The 18,948-nt window shown below is 41.1% G+C and overlaps 1 protein-coding gene across 12 annotated transcripts in view; it reads left to right on the top strand.

Moving 5' to 3' along the window:
• PITPNC1 (phosphatidylinositol transfer protein cytoplasmic 1) overlaps window positions 1-18,556 on the top strand; it is a 268,141-nt gene extending 249,585 nt beyond the window's left edge. For 11 of the 12 annotated variants that reach the window (XM_078438266.2, XM_078438270.2, XM_078438269.2 and 8 more), the window contains one exon: window positions 13,873-18,556. In XM_078438266.2, the coding sequence (XP_078294392.1) occupies window positions 13,873-14,189 (317 nt within the window). In that variant the 3' untranslated portion in view covers window positions 14,190-18,556. Of the gene's footprint in view, window positions 1-9,690; window positions 9,810-13,872 lie in introns of all 12 variants that reach the window. The other variant, XM_078438268.2, reaches the window with a different exon arrangement.
• The last annotated feature ends 392 nt before the right edge of the window (window positions 18,557-18,948 follow it).

Below are 18,948 nucleotides of genomic sequence, written 5' to 3'. Positions count from 1 at the left end.
GGGCGCCTGGGTGGCTCGGTCGGTTAAGCGGCCGACTTCAGCTCAGGTCATGATCTCGCGGTCCGTGAGTTCGAGCCCCGCGTCGGGCTCTGTGCTGACTGCTCAGAGCCTGGAGCCTGTTTCAGATTCTGTGTCTCCCTCTCTCTCTGCCCCTCCCCTGTTCATGCTCTGTCTCTCTCTGTCTCAAAAATAAATAAACGTTAAAAAAAATTAAAAAAAAAAAAAAAAAAGGGTAGCTGGTTCCTGATTAAGAGGACAAAACACTTCAAGCCTGTTGATCAGAAAAGAGGGTTTGAGTAGAGGCAGGATATAGAAAAAAAAAAATGTGGGTGGGCATCCAATGCGGAACGGCTAGGGTACAAAAAAATGGGGGCTTATTCTTTTCTGTCTCAGACATGCCAGAGCAAGGAAGAGACTTAAAGTCTTTTAGTCCAAAAAAAAAAAAAAAAAAAAAAAAAATCTCAGACCATTCCAGGGGGCCCAAAGCTAGACTAATGCATCAAAGGAAAATAGAGGCCTCCAGTCCTGGAGAGCTTTCAGAGGGAGAATGCCTACCTATTTACTCAGGATGGGTTAGGTGGACCTATTAACAACTCAAGGAGTCTATTGACAAAAAGCCTTTCTGTATCTGAGTGCAGAAAAGCAGTGTGTGGTTTAGTGGATGTAGATCATGGGGAAGCCATGTACTCTGCAGAGAAGGTCTCCACCCCCTGTATACACAGTCTTAGCTCCAACCAAAACAGGCAGCCTTTTCACTAGGCAAGGGGTCTAGGAACCACCCCATCAATTTCATGTAAATTACTGGCATTCTCGCCCCCCTCCCCGCAACTGCTTGCCAGGAAAACTGTGGCTCCTTCCTTACACAGCTACAGACGGCTCAGTCATAATAGCCCTGCCCACAGAGTGCCTTCTCAGTCCCTTATTCAAGGTGATCCTAGGGACTGTGGGCCTTTCGGGGGAAATGGGTGTGTCACTGTCCATGAGGATGGCCCTTCAGTTTGGGCTACCTGAAGTTACTTATTTTTCTTTGGTCCCAGTAGGCTCAGTGAGGCTCTCATTAGTAGACACAGAAAAGGTCCAAAGTAAAAAAAAATAATAATAAATAATAATAAAGTTAGGGGCGCCTGGGTGGCGCAGTCGGTTAAGCGTCCGACTTCAGCCAGGTCACGATCTCACGGTCCGTGAGTTCGAGCCCCGCATCAGGCTCTGGGCTGATGGCTCAGAGCCTGGAGCCTGTTTCTGATTCTGTGTCTCCCTCTCTCTCTGCCCCTCCCCCGTTCATGCTCTGTCTCTCTCTGTCCCAAAAATAAATAAAAAACGTTGAAAAAAAAATTAAAAAATATTAGATGGAATAGAAATGGAAGACTTCATTGAGAAAATGGTGAGTTTAAAAATAATAATAATAATAATAATAATAATAATAATAAAGTTAAAATTAAAAAACCCTTGCCTATGGTTTGTAGCATTGGTGCAAAGTGAGGTCCCCAGGCCAACATCAGCCCCCACCTCAGGTACTTGTTAGAAATTCAAATTCTGGGCTCCTACGGAATAAAATACTCTGGGGGAATAGCCCAGCAATCCGTGGTTTAACAAGCCCTCCAGATGATTCGGATACTTGCTAAAGTTTAAGAACAACTTTAAATCAGATTAGATTGCAAGTACAGCTTAATTAATTCAGTCCAAACAGATTAGAGAATGGTGGATGTCTTCCGGGCGAACTGGTAGGCTTCGGTGCCTTGTGAGAATTGGAAAAAAGAACATCCTTCTGGGCCGGTTCAGCAGGTGATCTCAGCTTAGGGCTGAATTTTAGTCCCATTGGCCTCCCTGGCGATGTGTTTGTACCGGACACAAACTCTACACCATAGGCAGTGGCACCCCTGAATGTCTTTCTCTCTAATTAAGCTAACCACCTCCAGTGCTTAATTAAGAAGAAAGAAGGGGGGAGGGGGGTCGGTGGGAAGGACATTGTCCATGGTGGTTGTTCTTCTCTTACCCAAGGATTAATTTTGTATCTTTTCTGAGTCTGAGCACGTGGCTGTCGCATAACTATTTCCCTAAACAAATTTTATTCTGCTCATGTTCATTGTGAAGTGTAACCATGTCCACAAAAGGTTCACAAATCTGGAGGTATTTTGAGAGAGGCACAAAGAGGATTGCCAAAGAGAGGCTATGATTGAATGGAACTTCATGAACGTCTTTGAAATAGTCACCCTTCCAAAAAAATTATGAGACTGGGTGGGGGGTGGGGTGGGGAGGGTGGCATAGTCTTGCTAGTATAGGTGAAAGTCCCTCATGAAAGTGACTTAGAAATTATTCTCCAGTCCCTAGAGCAGGCCTAAAAATGAATGGAGCTAGCCCAAGGTGGAGAAGGAAGCCTACTGAGAGACTAGACTAGCATTAGCTGGTTGAACTCACCAAGCCGGTATTTTCCCATGGCTTCCAGTTTCCTGAAGTATGAATTTCAGTGCCGTGGCTATGACACAACGTTTTATGTGTGTGTGCCTGTGTTCATTTTTCTGGGGAGAGAACTCCTAGCTTCTCATCAGATTTTCAAAGGGATCTGCGACTGTCTTCTACCTCCCCAAATTAAGAACTATAAAAAAAATCATAACCGTGTATTACAGTTCTAGATCTTAGGGGTCTGAATTACATGGAAAGGGTAATTGACCAAGACTTGAGGATTGGCTACTTTCACTACAAAGTGGAGCCCACCCCTAAGCTATTTATAACAAGCTTGTATTGAATTTATAATCACCCTAAAGAGCTTTATTTTTCTTTTAATTTTTTTTGAGGTTTATTCATTTTTCAGAGACAAAGCGTGAGTGGGGGAGGGGCAGAAAGAGAGGGAGACACAGAATCCGAAGCAAGATCCAGGTTCTGAGCTGTCAGCACAGAGCCCGACACAGGGCTTGAACTCACAGACCACAAGATCGTGATCTAAGCCAAAGTTGGACATTCAACCAACTGAGCCACCCAGGCGCCCCTCATTGTAAAGAGTTTTAAAGGCAGGAGGCACCTGGATGGCTCGGTTGGTTGAGCGTCCTACTCTTGATTTCAGCTCAGGTCATGATCTCATGGTTCGTGAGTTCAAGCCCTGCATCAGGCTCTGTGCTGACAGTGCGGAGTCTGCTTTGGGATTCTCTCTCTTCTTCTTTCTCTGCCCCTACCTCATTCTCTCTTTCCCTTCTGCCCCACACCACCCCCCCCCCCCCACGCCAAAGGATAATTGCCATTTTGCTAGAGCCGAGGAGTATCAAATTTCATTCATGGTTGCTGGAGCCTCCCGCCGCCCCTAACCCAACCACTTGTTTAACACTTCCATTTTGACCTAGCATTAAGAAAAAATTGCTTCTGTTTAGACTGAAGATCCTAGAAGTAGAGAGAAAATGTTTGTAGAAGGAAATAAAACATGTACTACTAGACAGGTCATTGAATTAAAGTATATAACTCCATTAAAATTTTAGCTGCTGTAGCTATGCAATACAATGAAGGAAAATTTTTGATTGCAGACGTTTTGTCCCATGGCATTTGTAACTTCTCTGTATGTTCAACTGACTTCTGTCCTTTCAAATATATGATCTTACCTCCACAAACGGTGAAGTCAGCCTGCCTCCTTTAAAAAATAAAGCGATTGAAAAAAAATTGCCACCATAAACAAAGTCGAAAGACGAGGAGAAGATATTTGTAGTATAGGGTAGCCAACAGAGAATATCTATAATGTATAAAGAGGTCCTGTAAATAAAGAATCCAGCAACTCAGTAGAAAAAAAAGGTAAAGAACATTAATAGGTACGCCATAGAAAAAAGCACAAATGACCAATAACTTTGATACTAATCACAAGAAATACAATGAAAACAAAATATGACATTTGTTCATCTGATAGCAAAAAATTTAAGATCTTGAAAATATTCCGTTTTGGATAAAGTGGGAGAACAAATAAACAGTTTCTATAAAAATGATTAAGTACGAAAACCTATGACCCAGCAATTCCACTTTTAGAAATTTATTATAGAAATTTGTATATTTATACATGTGCCCTTGAATATAGGTACAAAGAAGCTATTCAGTATAGTGTTGTTTATAAAAGCTAGAAATTAGTCTCAGTTTAAGTGTTTATTTTATTAATAGGAATATGAGCAAATAAATTACGATACACCCATACTGTGAATATTGTTTGTGACAGTTAAAAAGAATAAGCTAGTTCTATATATACCAGTATGGAAATATGTATATTTTCCATTAGTGGAAAAAGCAAATCAGATCAATATGTATAGGGGTGCCTGGCTGGCTCCATCGGTAAAGTATGTGACTCTTGATCTCAGGGTCATGAGTTCAAGCCCCATGTTGAATGCAGAGATTACTTAAATAAATAAAACTTTATTTTGTTTAATTTTTTTTTTACATTTATTCATTTTTGAGACCTAGAGCGTGAGCAGGGGAGGGGCAGAGAGCAAGGGAGACACAGAATCCGAAGCAGGCTCCAGGCTCTGAGCTGTCAGCACAGAGCCCAACTTGCAGCTGGAACTCACGAACTGTGAGATCATGACTTGAGCTAAAGTCAGACCCTTAACCAACTGAGCCACCCAGGCGCCTTTAAAACTTTTAAAAAGTGTATTAAAAAAATAAAAATGGGGTGCCCGGGTTGGCTTAGTTGGTTAAGCATCCGGCTCTTGATTTCCACTCAGGTCATGATCTCCAGGTTCATGAGCTTGAGCCCCACTTTGGGTGAGCTTTCTCTCTCTCTCTCTCTCTCTCTCTCTCTCTCTCTCTCTCTCTCTCCCCCCCTCTGCCCCTCGCTCATTTGTACCCTCTCCCTCTAAATAAATAAATAAATAAATAAATAAATAAATAAATAAAATAAAAATTTAAAAAGAAAAAGAACAGTATTTGTAGGATGTATGGCATAGGGTACTATATAGTATGATTCCATAAATGTAGAAATAAGTGAGACTATATGTGTAGTAATATACATGTGAATTCATAGAAAGAATTCATAGAAAAGAAAAGCCTGTACCTCAAACTCTTAACAGTAGTGATATTCAGAAAAAATAGGATTAGTGGGAGAGGTTACAAGGAATTAAATTCTTTTCTCAATATAAATCAGTACTATTTGAAGTATTTCTATGGAACACAATTCATGTATTACTTGAGTGATTTCATAAACAGTCACTGAAATCCATATTTTATTAAAAAGCAGAAAATGGTTGAAGCAGACCAACATTCATAGAGTGGAGGTGTATATATATTTTTTTAATGTCACTTCTTCGTTTTTTTTTTTTAATGTTTATTTTGAGAGGGAGAGTGCATATGCGAGTGAGGGAGGGGCGGGGGGGGGGTGCGGAATCCCAAGCAGGCTCCTTGAGGTCAGCAAGGAGCCCAAAGCGGGACTCAGTCTCCCAAACTATGAGATCATGACCTGAGCTGAAGTCAAGAATCTGACACTTAACTGACTGAGCCATCCAGGCACCCCCATATTATATATATATATATATATATATATATATATATATATATTTTTTTTTTTTTTTTTTTTTTTTTTTTTTTTTTTTGAGAGAGAGAGCACATGTGCATGCTGCAGGGGAGGGGTGAAAGAGGGGAACACAGGATCCAAAGCAGGCTCTCTGTGCGGACAACAGAGAGCCCAAAGAGGGTCTCGAACCCACAAACCATGAGATGATGACCTGAGCCAAAAGTTGGACACTCGACCAACTGAGCCACCCAGACACCCCCTATATTTTGTTTTTAAATGAAAGCCTTTAGTTCACAGCTGAAGAAATCAAAGCAGATTCCTCAATTAACAAATTCCCTGGATCCAGAGCTGCTTTGACAAAGCGGACTGGTAATAAAAGCAGAAGGTTCCCATCTCAGCCCAGTCATCTGGCAGGGGGGAAGGTTCTATCTGGACCACATTCAGTGTGACCTCCACGTGGCTGGAGTAGGAGACAGGATCAGCTCTCCCCTCATCCGAAGGAGGGTAAGAAAGAGAAGGAAAGAAACGGCCTCGCAAGAGGGCAAAGAGAGGAAATCTTGTGCCACTGAAGTGTAATGAGGGCATTTATACCCCCAGCATACTTCCCAGAGCAGATCATATCAGTGTTATATATATATATACACACACACACACACACACATAAAACTTCCGATAGCCTAATGTCAGAGATACTATGATGTACCTTTCTTACCAACAGAAACATCATACTAGTTACAACATACTCTTAAATCAAGGAACTAGCCCAGTGTTACTTATTTAAAAACCTTTTATCTAAGAAACGTTATTTATGAAAAGTAAATTATGACCTTCCAAATCTGTATATTGAGGGGTGATTACTTATCGGTCTATTTACAAAACAATTAACATAAGTTTCCTTTTAGAGTGTCTTAGTACACATGAACTAGAAATAAAAAGGTTTGAACCTAAACTGTTAGAAGTCATTCTCTGATCATTGAAAATCAATCCATAATGAAGATGAATCATCTCTGAAAGTATAATCTGTCGTTGGGCAGTGCAATCGAATTCACTAAAAAATTGATTCATATATAGATTTTGAGGTAATATACTTTGCAGAAGCAAGACCTAATGCATTTCACCACATAAACTAAACAGGAATATTTTCACTGATTAGGCTCTCCATAAATTACTAAGGAATATTGAAAATATTTACATCATATCCATAAGCATGTATGTATGGTACATGGGGAGAACTCAGGAGTCTTATGTGGTCTAATTGGGAGATTTTCTTCTTCTAGGTGAAATTTCCTGGAACTTTGTTTTGTAACTCTTCGTTTAAAACAAAACAAAACAAAACAAAAAAGGTGGGGCGCGTGGATGGCTCAGTCGGTTCAGCGGTTGAGCATCTGACTCTTGATTTCGGCTCAGGTCACAATCTCACGGTTGTTGAGTTCGAGGCCCACATCGGGCTCTGTGCTGACAGCGTGGAGCCTCCTTGGGATTCTTTCTGTTCCCCATCTCTCTGCCCTATCCTGCTTGTGCTGTCTCTCAAAATAAATAAATAGGTAAACTTAAAAAAAAAATTTGTTTAAAAGGTACCATGTTTCTAGAAGGAGCAGAAATTCTAGAAAACTATATTTTCTTTTTTATTTTTAAATATTTATTATTTATTTTTGGGAGAGAGAGAGAGAGACAGAGCATGAGCAAAGGAGAGGCAGGGAGAGAGGGAGACACAGAATCTGAAGCAGGCTCCAGGCTCTGAGCTGTCAGCACAGAGCCCGAAGTGGGGCTTGAACCCACGAACCCCGACGTCATGACCTGAGCCAAAGTCAGACTCAAGCTACTGAGCTACCCAGGTGCCCCTAGAAAACTGTATTTTCTCCTTACCAATCCTAAACTGATGGTATTTGACCCCAAACAATAGATTTTAAATAATGTTCTTCGTTTTTGTTCTTACACAAGTACAGCAGATTTGATGTAGGAAATAATAAACAAAAGGAAGAAAATGAAAATTACCTATAATTCCAACTCCTCAAAACAATCACCGTTAATATTTTGAAATGTATTCTTTTAGTCTTTTTAAAATGTATGTAATGCTTTTCTGACAAAAATGATTTCATATAATACATACAGTGTTTTCACCTCCAATTTTTGACAATATACCAAGAACATTTCTCTATAGTGTTAATTTTCTTCTACATCACTTTTGAATGGTTGTATATTACTATCAGTCCCCTGGGTTGTTTTCCATTTCTCACTATTACGAACAAGGCAGTAATGAATACCTTTGTTGTTAAATCCTTCTTCACATCTACAAAATTGAAATATCTCTGAAAGCACACGGTTACACAGTTAAACCCTTCTCCTCACGTTGAGCTAATTAAAGATAAAGAACGATTTCTGTTGGGATTCACTAGGACAAAAAAACTACAATGCCTTTGTTTTTGTTTGCCAAAATACTGTCATGCCAGTGGCTGGGAAGGGAGGGGAGGGAGGGAAATGTCTAATGAACACATATATAGAGAAACGTCCCCAAAGTCTTAGCTTAAAAATGACCTCAGTATTTGTTCCAGGTGCATTTGTGTTTAAGAAATGTTGATAACTAGCCTTTGAGGTTAAAGTTGCTTGTATTGAAAGAATATTGTTAATTAAGATAACGTTTGTTCTAATTACAAAGCAGCGTCTCTTTATTGCTTTCCAGTTACCTCGATTTTCTAAAAGAAAAGCATGCTCTTTGCCTGGCCAGACTGCTGCTTAGCATCCTCGATACTTACATTGCTTTATGGACAGTATTTTTGATTGATGGTTTTGGGGTGGGCGGGAGGGGGGTCATCGGCTAAATAAAATAGCCCAGGTTCGGATTTAGAGCCGCCCTCCATCTTGGCCCCAGACCACACTGAATTGAATCACAGGGTTCTGGCAAGTGTACCCTGTGGAGATGAAGAGAAGCTCACATGACATACATGGGTTGATATAAAAAGACAGCAAACCACATGATGCAGCAAATACTTAGGGAAAAATTCCAGCTGTGAATACCCTCTCTGAATCCCCACCAAGCTAATTCGTGATCGGGGTGGTCGCATAACCAATTCAGCATACCTTCATTGTAGAGGGGCATGAAGTTAAATTCTGCCATGAGAGCAACAGAGGAATGCCTGTCTGGGAAGATTGCTGGTAGCGTGGTGTAAAATAACCAAAGAGCGGGGTGGGGAGTTGAGGGTAAAACAGCAGCCATCTTGAAAGTGAGAATAAGTGTTATTTTTACGCATTTCACATACTGAAGATGAATGGGTTCTTTGTTTCAGCTTTTTGTCAGTTGGATTTAGACGGGGGTTCCTCAGCCTTTACCACGGTTGACATTTTGGCCCAGACACTTCCCCGTTGAGAAGGGGAGAGTGCTGTGCATTGGTAGGATATTCGGTGGCATCACTGGCCTCCACCCCCTAGATGCCAGTGGCACCACCACCCCAGGTGTGACAACTGAAACTGTCACAAAGTTGTCCCCTGCTGGGAACCACTAGATTAGGAGATCGTTATCCTGAAATGCTGAAAAACTACAGACTCAGACCCAAAAGCATAATGTCATGTGCCATTTTATTTATAGATCAGTGTAGGTGGAAGTAATGCCAGCCATCTCCAAGCTGTTAGACTAGACTTGAAGTTCGATGTAGACCCGCACTCTCCAACACTATGAATTCTGTGCAGAAATACATCCATGTGTGAGCACTTCGCCCAATATCCCTTGTACCGGTAAACATCGTTTGTCTGCCTTCCATGTCGTGTCTCCTGCACTAGCAATGAAAGTGTCCTTTCTATGGTCGAATGCGTTGACTTAAAAAAAAATCTCCAAATCTGTTTTGAAGGGTGTATGAAAGGTAAGTATTAAACCAAACAAACCTGACCCCGTTCCCGAAGGGATCTTCTAACGATCGCTTTAGGAGATCTCAGGCTATGGCTCTGCCCACGTGCTAATACTTCCTACCCATCTAGCTCACGTTACAAGATTCACCCCTAAATAATTTCCACTCTTCTCTGTTCTAAGACTATTTCAACTTAACTTCCTTGCACTCACTCCCCGTTTGGCTGGTGTAGCTAACTTTATGACATCCTCTTCATAAAGTTAGTGAATTCCCTGCTTTTTAAACCTCTCTTTGGCTTCCGCTGTCATCTTTCCCTAAAGTCTCCCCCTTGAAAGTCTGCGTTTAATAACAGTAGTTGCCAACGTCTTGACCTTTTTTCAGATATGACAATGGATGATGTTCGGGAATACGAGAAAAACATGCATGAACAAACCAACATAAAAGTTTGCAATCAGCATTCCTCCACTGTGGATGACATAGAGAGCCATGCCCAAACAAGTGTATGTAGAATTTTTAAAACATGTTGCCCACCCTTTACCAAACGTACACATAAACTGATAATATGAAATACTGCAAACATTCAGTTCTCGACCTGCCACAAAAACATGTCGTCGTCGCCCAGAGGCTGTTGGTGAGGAACCTGAGCTGGGTCTAAACTGGACAGTGTCACCCCCCTCTCGACTTTTCGCTCCTTCAAAAAGCCGCTTGATTTGGGGGTTGTTACACTCCTACAACCCAAGAACGTGGAGAGGGGAAACATTTGTGGCTGGTGAATGGCCTGCACCATGGAGGAAGACAGGGGTGAAAACAGAAGTCCTAGGAAAACTAGAACGTCGTGACCGTAACTTTTAAGAACGTAGTTAGCATTCAAGTTATTCATTCAAGGGACAGCTTGTGACTCATCTGGTATTTGAGATTTCTTTACATTTCCTTTGAAATGCTTTCTATGGCTCTTTATAGCTGTTCTATTCTAGCCAATCAGTTCCTTTTTACTTGGGTTCATCTCAAGATGGGGTGCAATCTGTGCACACACTGGCTGAGCGGTGAAGGTGTGGTGAGCTGGGAGTGTGCTGGGCCATGTAGCACGTCCGGCCTGGGACTTAAAATGAGACTCAGAGAGCCACAGGTTATTTAGTGGCACATTGGACATGGAGAGCTGACTGCATGGCGTATGTCAGCGTTTTGAATATTGTTCCCTCCCAATCATTTGGTGCTAATGAAGGGGAGATACAGATAACGAAGAAAATGTAATCATCAAGTTGTTTGTATGTGTTTTTGGCCAGAGCCGTGATCTCTCTGGGTATCGGCTTGAGCCTGCCTGTCAGCTGGCCCATGCCGCAGGACAGAACGTACTAGATTGTTAAGAAACGGGTAACCTAGTTGTGGAAAGTTGAGCAACGGCCATTGTTGTAAATGGGCGCTTCGGAATTGTGAAGATCTTTTGGTTGCACTTTGGAAATTCTTGGTTCAGTTTTTAGAGCACGTGTTTGGTGTGTGCCCCGCAAGGCTCGTTTGTTCCTGCCGGGTGTGTGTGGCTGTCCTTGAGGCCGAAATGGCCCTGACCTTTCCTCCCCAGGTTGCGCGCAGTGATTGGATTTGCGGAAAGCTGTTGGGTAGACTTAACTGGGGTGTTCCTCTCTATGCACAGGCCAGTCCCAGCGGGACCTCCCCCTTTCCTCTGTCCCTGTGCTCACGTTGGAAATGCTCATTGAAGACACTGTCCTTGAATATGCATCATTTTCTATTCCCTTTCCTTTTGGAATCTTAGATGCTAGCGCTCGCTCAGCCGCGCTCTGAAAGCTGCTTTGCTGGAAGTGTGACCAGACAAAGGAAGCCAGGGGAAAGGGGGAGAAATGCCACATTCCCAGGGATACTAAGCGAAGCGCTTTTCTCATTCCAGGCTCTTATGGTTTATGGCTTACGGCTGTTTGTTTGGTTTCCTTTCTGTTTGGCTGTGATTATTACCATTAGAAAGTCCGTTTACTATGTATGTAGACAGTGGTACCTAGAATGATTCTCCCATGGGGAAGCCCCATGAGTTCTCTGGCTGAGATTCACTGTGGTTCCCATGACTTCAGCATAAGAGATGCCTATCTCCTCAGAAGTTATACAGAGCAGTTATTTTGAGTGCTGACGACATTTCCCTTATGCTTTGGAATTCCATCAAATTGGGGACCATTTATTTTTCCATTGTCTTTCTTCTCTATCATAATGAAAAACAGTTGACATCAAGAGGCTGCTGTCCGTCACAAGTAAAAACTGCAGGCGTGCTCAGTAAAATTTAAATCCTCAACCTAAGACAGGACGTGGTAGGTTGAAATTATGCAAAATTAGCATCCATGAACATGGCAATAAGAAAATCACAGGCTTCTTTTCCATTGAGCAGTTTCAGTGCCTTCAAGGAAGGGAACTTCTAAGAGACTCTGGGAATGTAAAAACCAAATTCTGTATTTTGGATGCTCTCTGCCCCCTGCTGGATGTGTGGAGTAGAGCATTATACTAGCCACTAGGAAGTCTAATTTTCCAAGATGACATTTATTTATTATAGCAGAAACATACTCCATTCACTAAAATTTTTCTGGGAGTCTCAATTATATTTTGGAGTAAATCCTTCTTTTTTTAAAAACTTAGTCTCATTTCTTAGCTTGTTTAATAGTCTTAGTATTTTTTTAAGTGGTAAATTTATAGGTACAATTTTTCTTGTTATAGTCTAAATTTTCTACGATATCGATACGATCGTAATTTTTTATTTACTTTATAAATTTCCCCTTTCAGAATCTTTTAACAATTGCTCCCAAGAAATCCTCTTAAGGGTTTAGTTTTTTAAGAAATATTTCTGGTTTCAAAATAAAAAGCTTCTGCACAGCGAAGGAAACAGTCAGCAAAACTAAAAGGCAACCGACAGAATGGGAGAACATATTTGCAAATGACATATCAGATAAAGGGTTAGTATCCAAAATCTATAAGGAACTTATCAAACTCAACACCCAAAGAAACATTTCTGGTCTGCTCATGTTACGATATGACCTAATATATGCATCTATATCTCCTAATGATTAATACCATGTTATGAATATTCATCCCATAATTAATATTTCCAAAGTGGATGTATTGCGCCTTGCTAGCTGATGCACTGTCATCTCATGGTTCTACCACTCGGTGCATGGGAGAGGACAAGAATGAAAAATGGGTCTGTGGGAAGTTAAAACACATGTAGAAAATCCATGGGCAATAGCTTTCACCTTTTATTCAAGGACAAGCCCTTAGACTTTCACTCAGTGCTTTTTCTAATAAGCCCAGTTACCTATTTTCTCTGTTCCCAGTAAGGAAAAATGGCAAAGGGGACCAGGGATAGCCAGAGAGTAATTAATAAGATCCGTAACAATAGTGATGATGGTAATAGTCGTAGAGTTTTGAAAACTAGAGATCTCAAACTATTAAAAAAAAAAATAGGCCGTGATAGAGGAGTCATCACTGTGTTGTAGCACAATGATATATTCAATGTATTAGGTCTAAATGGTAGCAAGTGTATATAATACATTAAATATATGGCCGGAGCGGCAGGGCGGGGTGGGGTCCTGGCTGGCTCAGCTGGTAGAGCGAGCAAGTCTTGATCTCAGGGTTGTGAGTTCAAGCCCCACGCTGGGCATAGACATTACTTAAAAATAAAATCTGTTTAAGAAATAAATAGAAGATTAGGGAAAGATTTACATTTAAAATAGATATATTTTTTTACTTTCTCTCTTAAATAAAAACATCTCAGGTGTTTAGAAAATCTCCATCATCTGGCAATTCCTCTTACACGGGGCATCACTGAATTTATTTCTTGAATGCTTTTTTTCTTTTATGTTTCCTTGAAAAATGGCTTTATTTTTCTTGGCTTTGGGATAATTAGCAGGGTTTGTTGTTGTCATTATCTTACCTGTTTTTTTAAGCTGAATTAATTAAAATACAGGATGGATAGTCAGGATGGGTTCACAGTCAGGAAACCAGTAACCCCCAGAATACAAAAAAATATATTTATTGAATAAGAAGAAAATCTGATGATTTGCCTGTTTTACCCTATAAAGGTATACTTGCATGACCTAAAGTAGGTAGTAATATGTGTCATTCCTGGGCCATTGATGGCTTTAACTGCCTTCCCTTTATAGAAAAGATGACTAGGTCTAATAATAGCTCCATATATCATACCATATACCCACCATGCGCGCGCACACACACACACACACACACACACACACACACACACACAGTCTTGTTCTGTACTCTGCTGATCAGTTCTAATTCAGAATATTTAAACTACTCACTGAAGAATGCTTTGGAAAATCTTGGATGGATATTCATAAAGGAATTTTTTTTTCCCCCAGAGGTTTGCCTTAGTAAAAAAAAAAAAAAAAATTTTTTAGGGTTTAGTATTTCAATGTTACTTTTGGTTTATAATCTGGACAGACCTCTTTATGGTACAGTTCCCGTAATTCCCTTAAAATCAGGTGTAGAGATAAAGCCATTTGCATCTCTTCTAAATGACTGGTCATTTTTCTATTTTTTTTTTTTTCTTTGAAGACATGACAATGGATGAAGTCCGAGAATTTGAACGAGCCACTCAGGAAGCCACCAACAGGAAAATTGGTGTTTTCCCTCCTGCGATTTCTATCTCGAGCATCCCCCTGCTGCCTTCCTCAGTCCGCAGTGCCCCTTCCAGTGCTCCGTCCACACCTCTCTCCACAGACGCACCAGAATTTCTGTCCGTTCCCAAAGATCGACCCCGGAAAAAGTCAGCCCCAGAAACTCTCACGCTTCCAGACCCTGAGAAAAAAGCCACCCTGAATTTACCTGGCATACACTTTTCAGATAAGCCATGTCGGCCCAAATTAGAGTAACTTCCTATGAATCTTTCATGGGGTTTTTATATTTTCATTTGGGTTGTTTGTTTGTTTGTTTGTTTGTTTGTTTTTAAGAATCTTCTGATAGAGAAAAAGACTGCTTTGTCACTCAACCATGTTCTTTCGATCTCTGAGTATGCATGTGGTTAAGTAATTTCCCATATAATACGATTCCCTAAGTATGCCACACAGCATCATACTAGATGTAAAATGTAAGGCTTGCAAAGGACAGAAGGAATCTTCTGTAACCACAGCTGGAAGCCGGGAGGAAGGCAGGAAGCCTTGTTATTGAGCATTTGATGAGGTAGGTGTGGACGTAAAGAGTAAATAAATGAAAACCTTATGCCACTGTTACAGGGGTGGTAAAATAGTGAAGTCAGTCTCCTCTCATCAAACCTGAATTCTCAAAAATACTCTCAGGCATAACATACCTAACTGTTCGGTTTCAAACTGTTTATCACCAAGACTTGAATACTAGTACTTAACTGAGATTCCTATTTTGATTAATCTGACTCAGGATTTGGGGCCTAATTAACTCTTTAAATTTTTTGAAAATTTTAATTATCAACCTATAGAGGCTCCAAGTGCAATTAGTGAGAACTTATTTATACCTTTCGCAGAATTTAATAAAGATTCCACTTGTTTCTGTCTTTTAATAACTTCCCCCTTTGTGCCCTTGTGGCCTCAGAAACCTTTCAGAATTGCATGGATGAGTGTGGCCGTAACTGACTGATTTGGGGATGGCTTGGTTTAGGAACCAAGAGGCCCAGGTGAGGCAAACGTCCTTTGTCTCCACAGGTACCAACAAACCCTGAATTGTCCACCTTCCGTCATCCATTAAGATTCACAGTATTTGCAATTAATTGAGTAGAATTCGTTGACTCTTTGTCCATTCTAAAAAGCGCAGGGGTAGCCTAAGCTAACTGGACTTAAGCACTGTCAGGATGTCTGGTTTGGGAACCCTGAAAAAGAGAACTGTCTCCCATCCCTCTCCAGGTTTTACTTTTCATAGCATCCAGATTTCCCTGGAACAGATTGCCCATCACCGGACCTTAAAAAAGACTGTCCTTCTCTTGCTCTTACTTGAAATCCAAATATTGGGAATGCTGCAGAAGTGGAGTAAATGCTGTCGGGGGGCGGGGGGGGGGGGGCGGAGAGAATGAGCAGAATTGATGACTCCTGTTTGTAGAGTATACAGGAAGCATGAGAAAAGGTGCCCCCCTGGCTAGCTTTCTTTTCTGCAAGTAGCCGTAATGCAGGATCAGAACCCAGGCTGACAGGAAGCAAGACCATTCAACCCAAGTGGCAGAAAGCGAACTCTCCTTTGCTCTAAAGAGAAAAATCTGCCATCATCGCGCCTCACTGCCTTTAAACGCAGAAGGAAGGGCAAGCAGAACCTAGCATTTATTTTTGTCCTCCAAGAGAGGAAGACGACAAGGTAGTTGGGCAACTCCGAGGCCCCAGCTAGCCTTCCTGACCATAACCTCCAACCTCAGGAAAGGGACCTTCCCAAAACACAGATTCCAAAGGAAACAACAGAAACCAAGGAGCGTGTTCTCCTTCCCACACAGCCTCTCAGCCAGTGGACCCTGCCTGCTTCTCTGTGTCAGCGCTCAGCACGCTGCATAGTGTCTTTCCAATTGATCAACTCTCCCAAGGTGCAGGCGCTGGCCCCACGAACCCAGCACCGAGTATTCTAAGTCCTACGTCAGACTGTCAAGATCATTTCTTTATCTACAGGTTGACATTGAGCTTAATAAATAAACCCAGAACTCAAAGGAAACCAGTTGCAAATAGCTTTGATCCACAGTGCGTCTCTTCCCTGAGAATGACGGCGCTGTAGTAAGACCTCTCTGCATGGTATAGTAGCATGATTTTTGCCTGTGGGAAAACTTAATCTTCTCAAACCTCTTGGACTTGCTCAGTGGTCCCCTCTCCACACAGTAGTACTTAATGAGAATGTGTGGCTTTCGAGTGCAAGCTTCTACGCTCAGAAGACACTGACATAGTATACGTATTTGCTTACCATTTGCCAGCTGAAATTTGCCAGGATGGGGCGGGATCGTTATTTTTGCACAGAACAGATTTATCTTGTGCAGGTTGTTAACACATCTGGCACCCAGTTTTTCCATTAATACCGTTGCCATTTTTCTTTTTTTGTAAAGCAGCTTCTGCTATCAAGGTCAACAATGCTATATGCTTTAGAAAGCTGATTTCTGATTTCTTTCTGTGAGTTTTCTTTCTCCTGTAGCCAGTTCAGTAACACAGACATCAGTTTCAAAGCTGCCAATGATCGTGTGGTTTTTAGCCAACAAATGTGTGTGCACTCCAAGTATGTTCAGTTTTTCCTGTCTACATGTGGTGTGTGTGCATTTAAACAAGGGGGTGGGGGGTGCAAATATTCCCTTAGCTGCTTTGAATATTTAATCCGGTCATCACAAGGCATAAATGACTTCAATATTTTGTCTATCTTGATTTTTCACCTGTCCTTTCATATTCTCCATACATGAGTCTGTTTCTTGTGTGATACAAGCCTGCGATGAATGTGTATATAGACCATTAATAATTCCTATAAGGATGGAAATTAAATGCTTGCATGATGGAAACTTAGAAGAAAACAAAGCCGAAACTTGAATTTATTAAGCATGTTTGGGGAAACATAGAATCTTAACTCAGTGCCTCTGTCTGCAGTGTGGAAACCTTCAACTTTGTTCACCGAAATTGTATTATACCTGTATATATATAAATATAGTATAGTGAATCAGACACCACCAGTTTTAAGTCTCTGGTAGCCAAATTAAAATAAATAATCCATACAAGAACACATATGTTCACCCCATCTTTATCTCTGTCGTTAGTGGAGACCATCAAAATGGCCATAAATATCATTGCTTTGGATGGATTTCAAATGGTGAAATACCCCTGTGCTGCTCATTGGCTATAATACAGCATTGTGGCTTTGGCTGTGCTGTCCCAGGATAAGAAGGTCTCCGTGTTTTTACTGCACAGACTTTCTCCTAGATGAGCTCTGAAGATCATCGCATTTTCCTACAGTTGGGCTGAAATAAAGCAAAGCAAAGGAAAAGCATAACAAAGGAGTCTGTGACGTCTTTCAGTTACCAACGTAATAACAGAAACAAAGAGTTTGCTGGTGAACTAAGTTATAAACCTTCTGCTTTGGGTTTGCATCTGTGTGTGTGGGGAAATGGTTTTAATTTGGGAGGATTTAATACCCATGTTTTGGATTGTGAAAATAAATCTCTAAGGGGTGCAGTTGTGGGTGTTGAATGAACGCAGACACTTAAAAAAACACGAGACCTCCAAAAGCAAATGACACTGTCATCAACAGTGACCTAAGAGAAAAGATTCTGACACTTCTCAGGAAGTCATTTTTTCCATGGAAATTTCAAGACTACTGTCTTTATGTGTGTTTTCCAATTTTACTTACCTTAGCATCTCTGCGTGGCCTCAGAAACAAGGTCACTGGCTGGCTTACGTCAATAGGAATTTTACTTGTTACAAGGGCCAGAGTATAATTTAGTCACATAGAATGTGTATTCAGATAATCCAATAGAGAAGAATTGTCTAAATAGCTTTAGTCCCTTTCTGATCATCTGACTCAGTAGGCTAGGTGACAACCTGCCATCTGAGCCATAATTCTTGAAATTAAAAAGAAAAAAAAAAGGTCTGTTTAATAACCGCAATTGATCATAAATAGACCATTTAAACTCTCCATTCTTGCTGAAACTGAAGTGTTACTCGAGAGCACAGCGTTGGCATGCAGAGACAACACCTACTGGGTTCTTCTGTGTTCTACCTTCAAAACAATCTGTTTGCATTTGAAATAGAAGTGTGTAAGCTTTTTAGGAGTTAGTGCAATAAGAGAATGTGAATATGTTAAGAATTTTTCAGATGCCGTTATTACAATTTCATTGTTCACAAGTGCATTAGGATAAGCCTCTGGATGTTTTTGCTTAAAATGGAAAACGTCTGTCGAATTGCAAGTTTCCCTTCAGTTTCTGTGTCATCACCAAGAAGAGGTTCTTTGAGTTGTTGTTATCTCTATGCCCCTTACATGTGGTTTCGAGTGTAATTTTTTAGTGTTTACATTTCAAGCCGGGATCTGGATTAGTTACGTATATGGAGTCAAAATACCACTGCCACTGCCGAAGGACCAAGTTTTGGAATGCACAGTGTTACAGACTACGAGCAGAGCAAGCACGGTTTGATCATCATACGTGCCATCCTTCTGTGTCATTTCATGGCTGTTTAGTGTTGTTGGTTTTTTTCCCCCAGTTATTTATTATTGTTAATAACTTCCTTTTTCTTACATTCTATTGTAAATAAACTACAAAGCAATCTTCTTTCCAAGTGTAGCTTCCTTCTTTCCCTTTCTCAGCCACTCTCAAGGGAATGTTAGCAATTGTGAACTTGCGGGTTGCCGGAAAAGAAGCTTCAAGGAAGAAGGAATGAGCCAATGGTCGGCACTGAGGCCTAGGTCTAGGTAGGAGTGGGAGTGGGTAGAGTGAAGACAGAAATGCTTTACTGCCCTTTGTCAGCAGTCGTTTCCTACCTACCTCCCAGCCTATGCTCTCTTCAAACCTGAAGCTGATGTCAACGTCCGTGTCCCGATTGCATCAGGCCACAGGCTTCATATAACTGCACCATAACTAGGCTTTCTACACCGAAAACTTTCACGTAATCCTGTCACACTGAGCCGATGAACTAAAACATGCTTGCTTTTATAGCTCTCATT

This window comes from Panthera onca, chromosome E1 (genome assembly GCF_046562875.1).
Source record: "Panthera onca isolate mPanOnc1 chromosome E1, mPanOnc1 haplotype 2, whole genome shotgun sequence".
Classification (NCBI taxonomy): domain Eukaryota; kingdom Metazoa; phylum Chordata; class Mammalia; order Carnivora; family Felidae; genus Panthera; species Panthera onca.
This window is presented reverse-complemented; position numbering and strand designations above follow the sequence as displayed.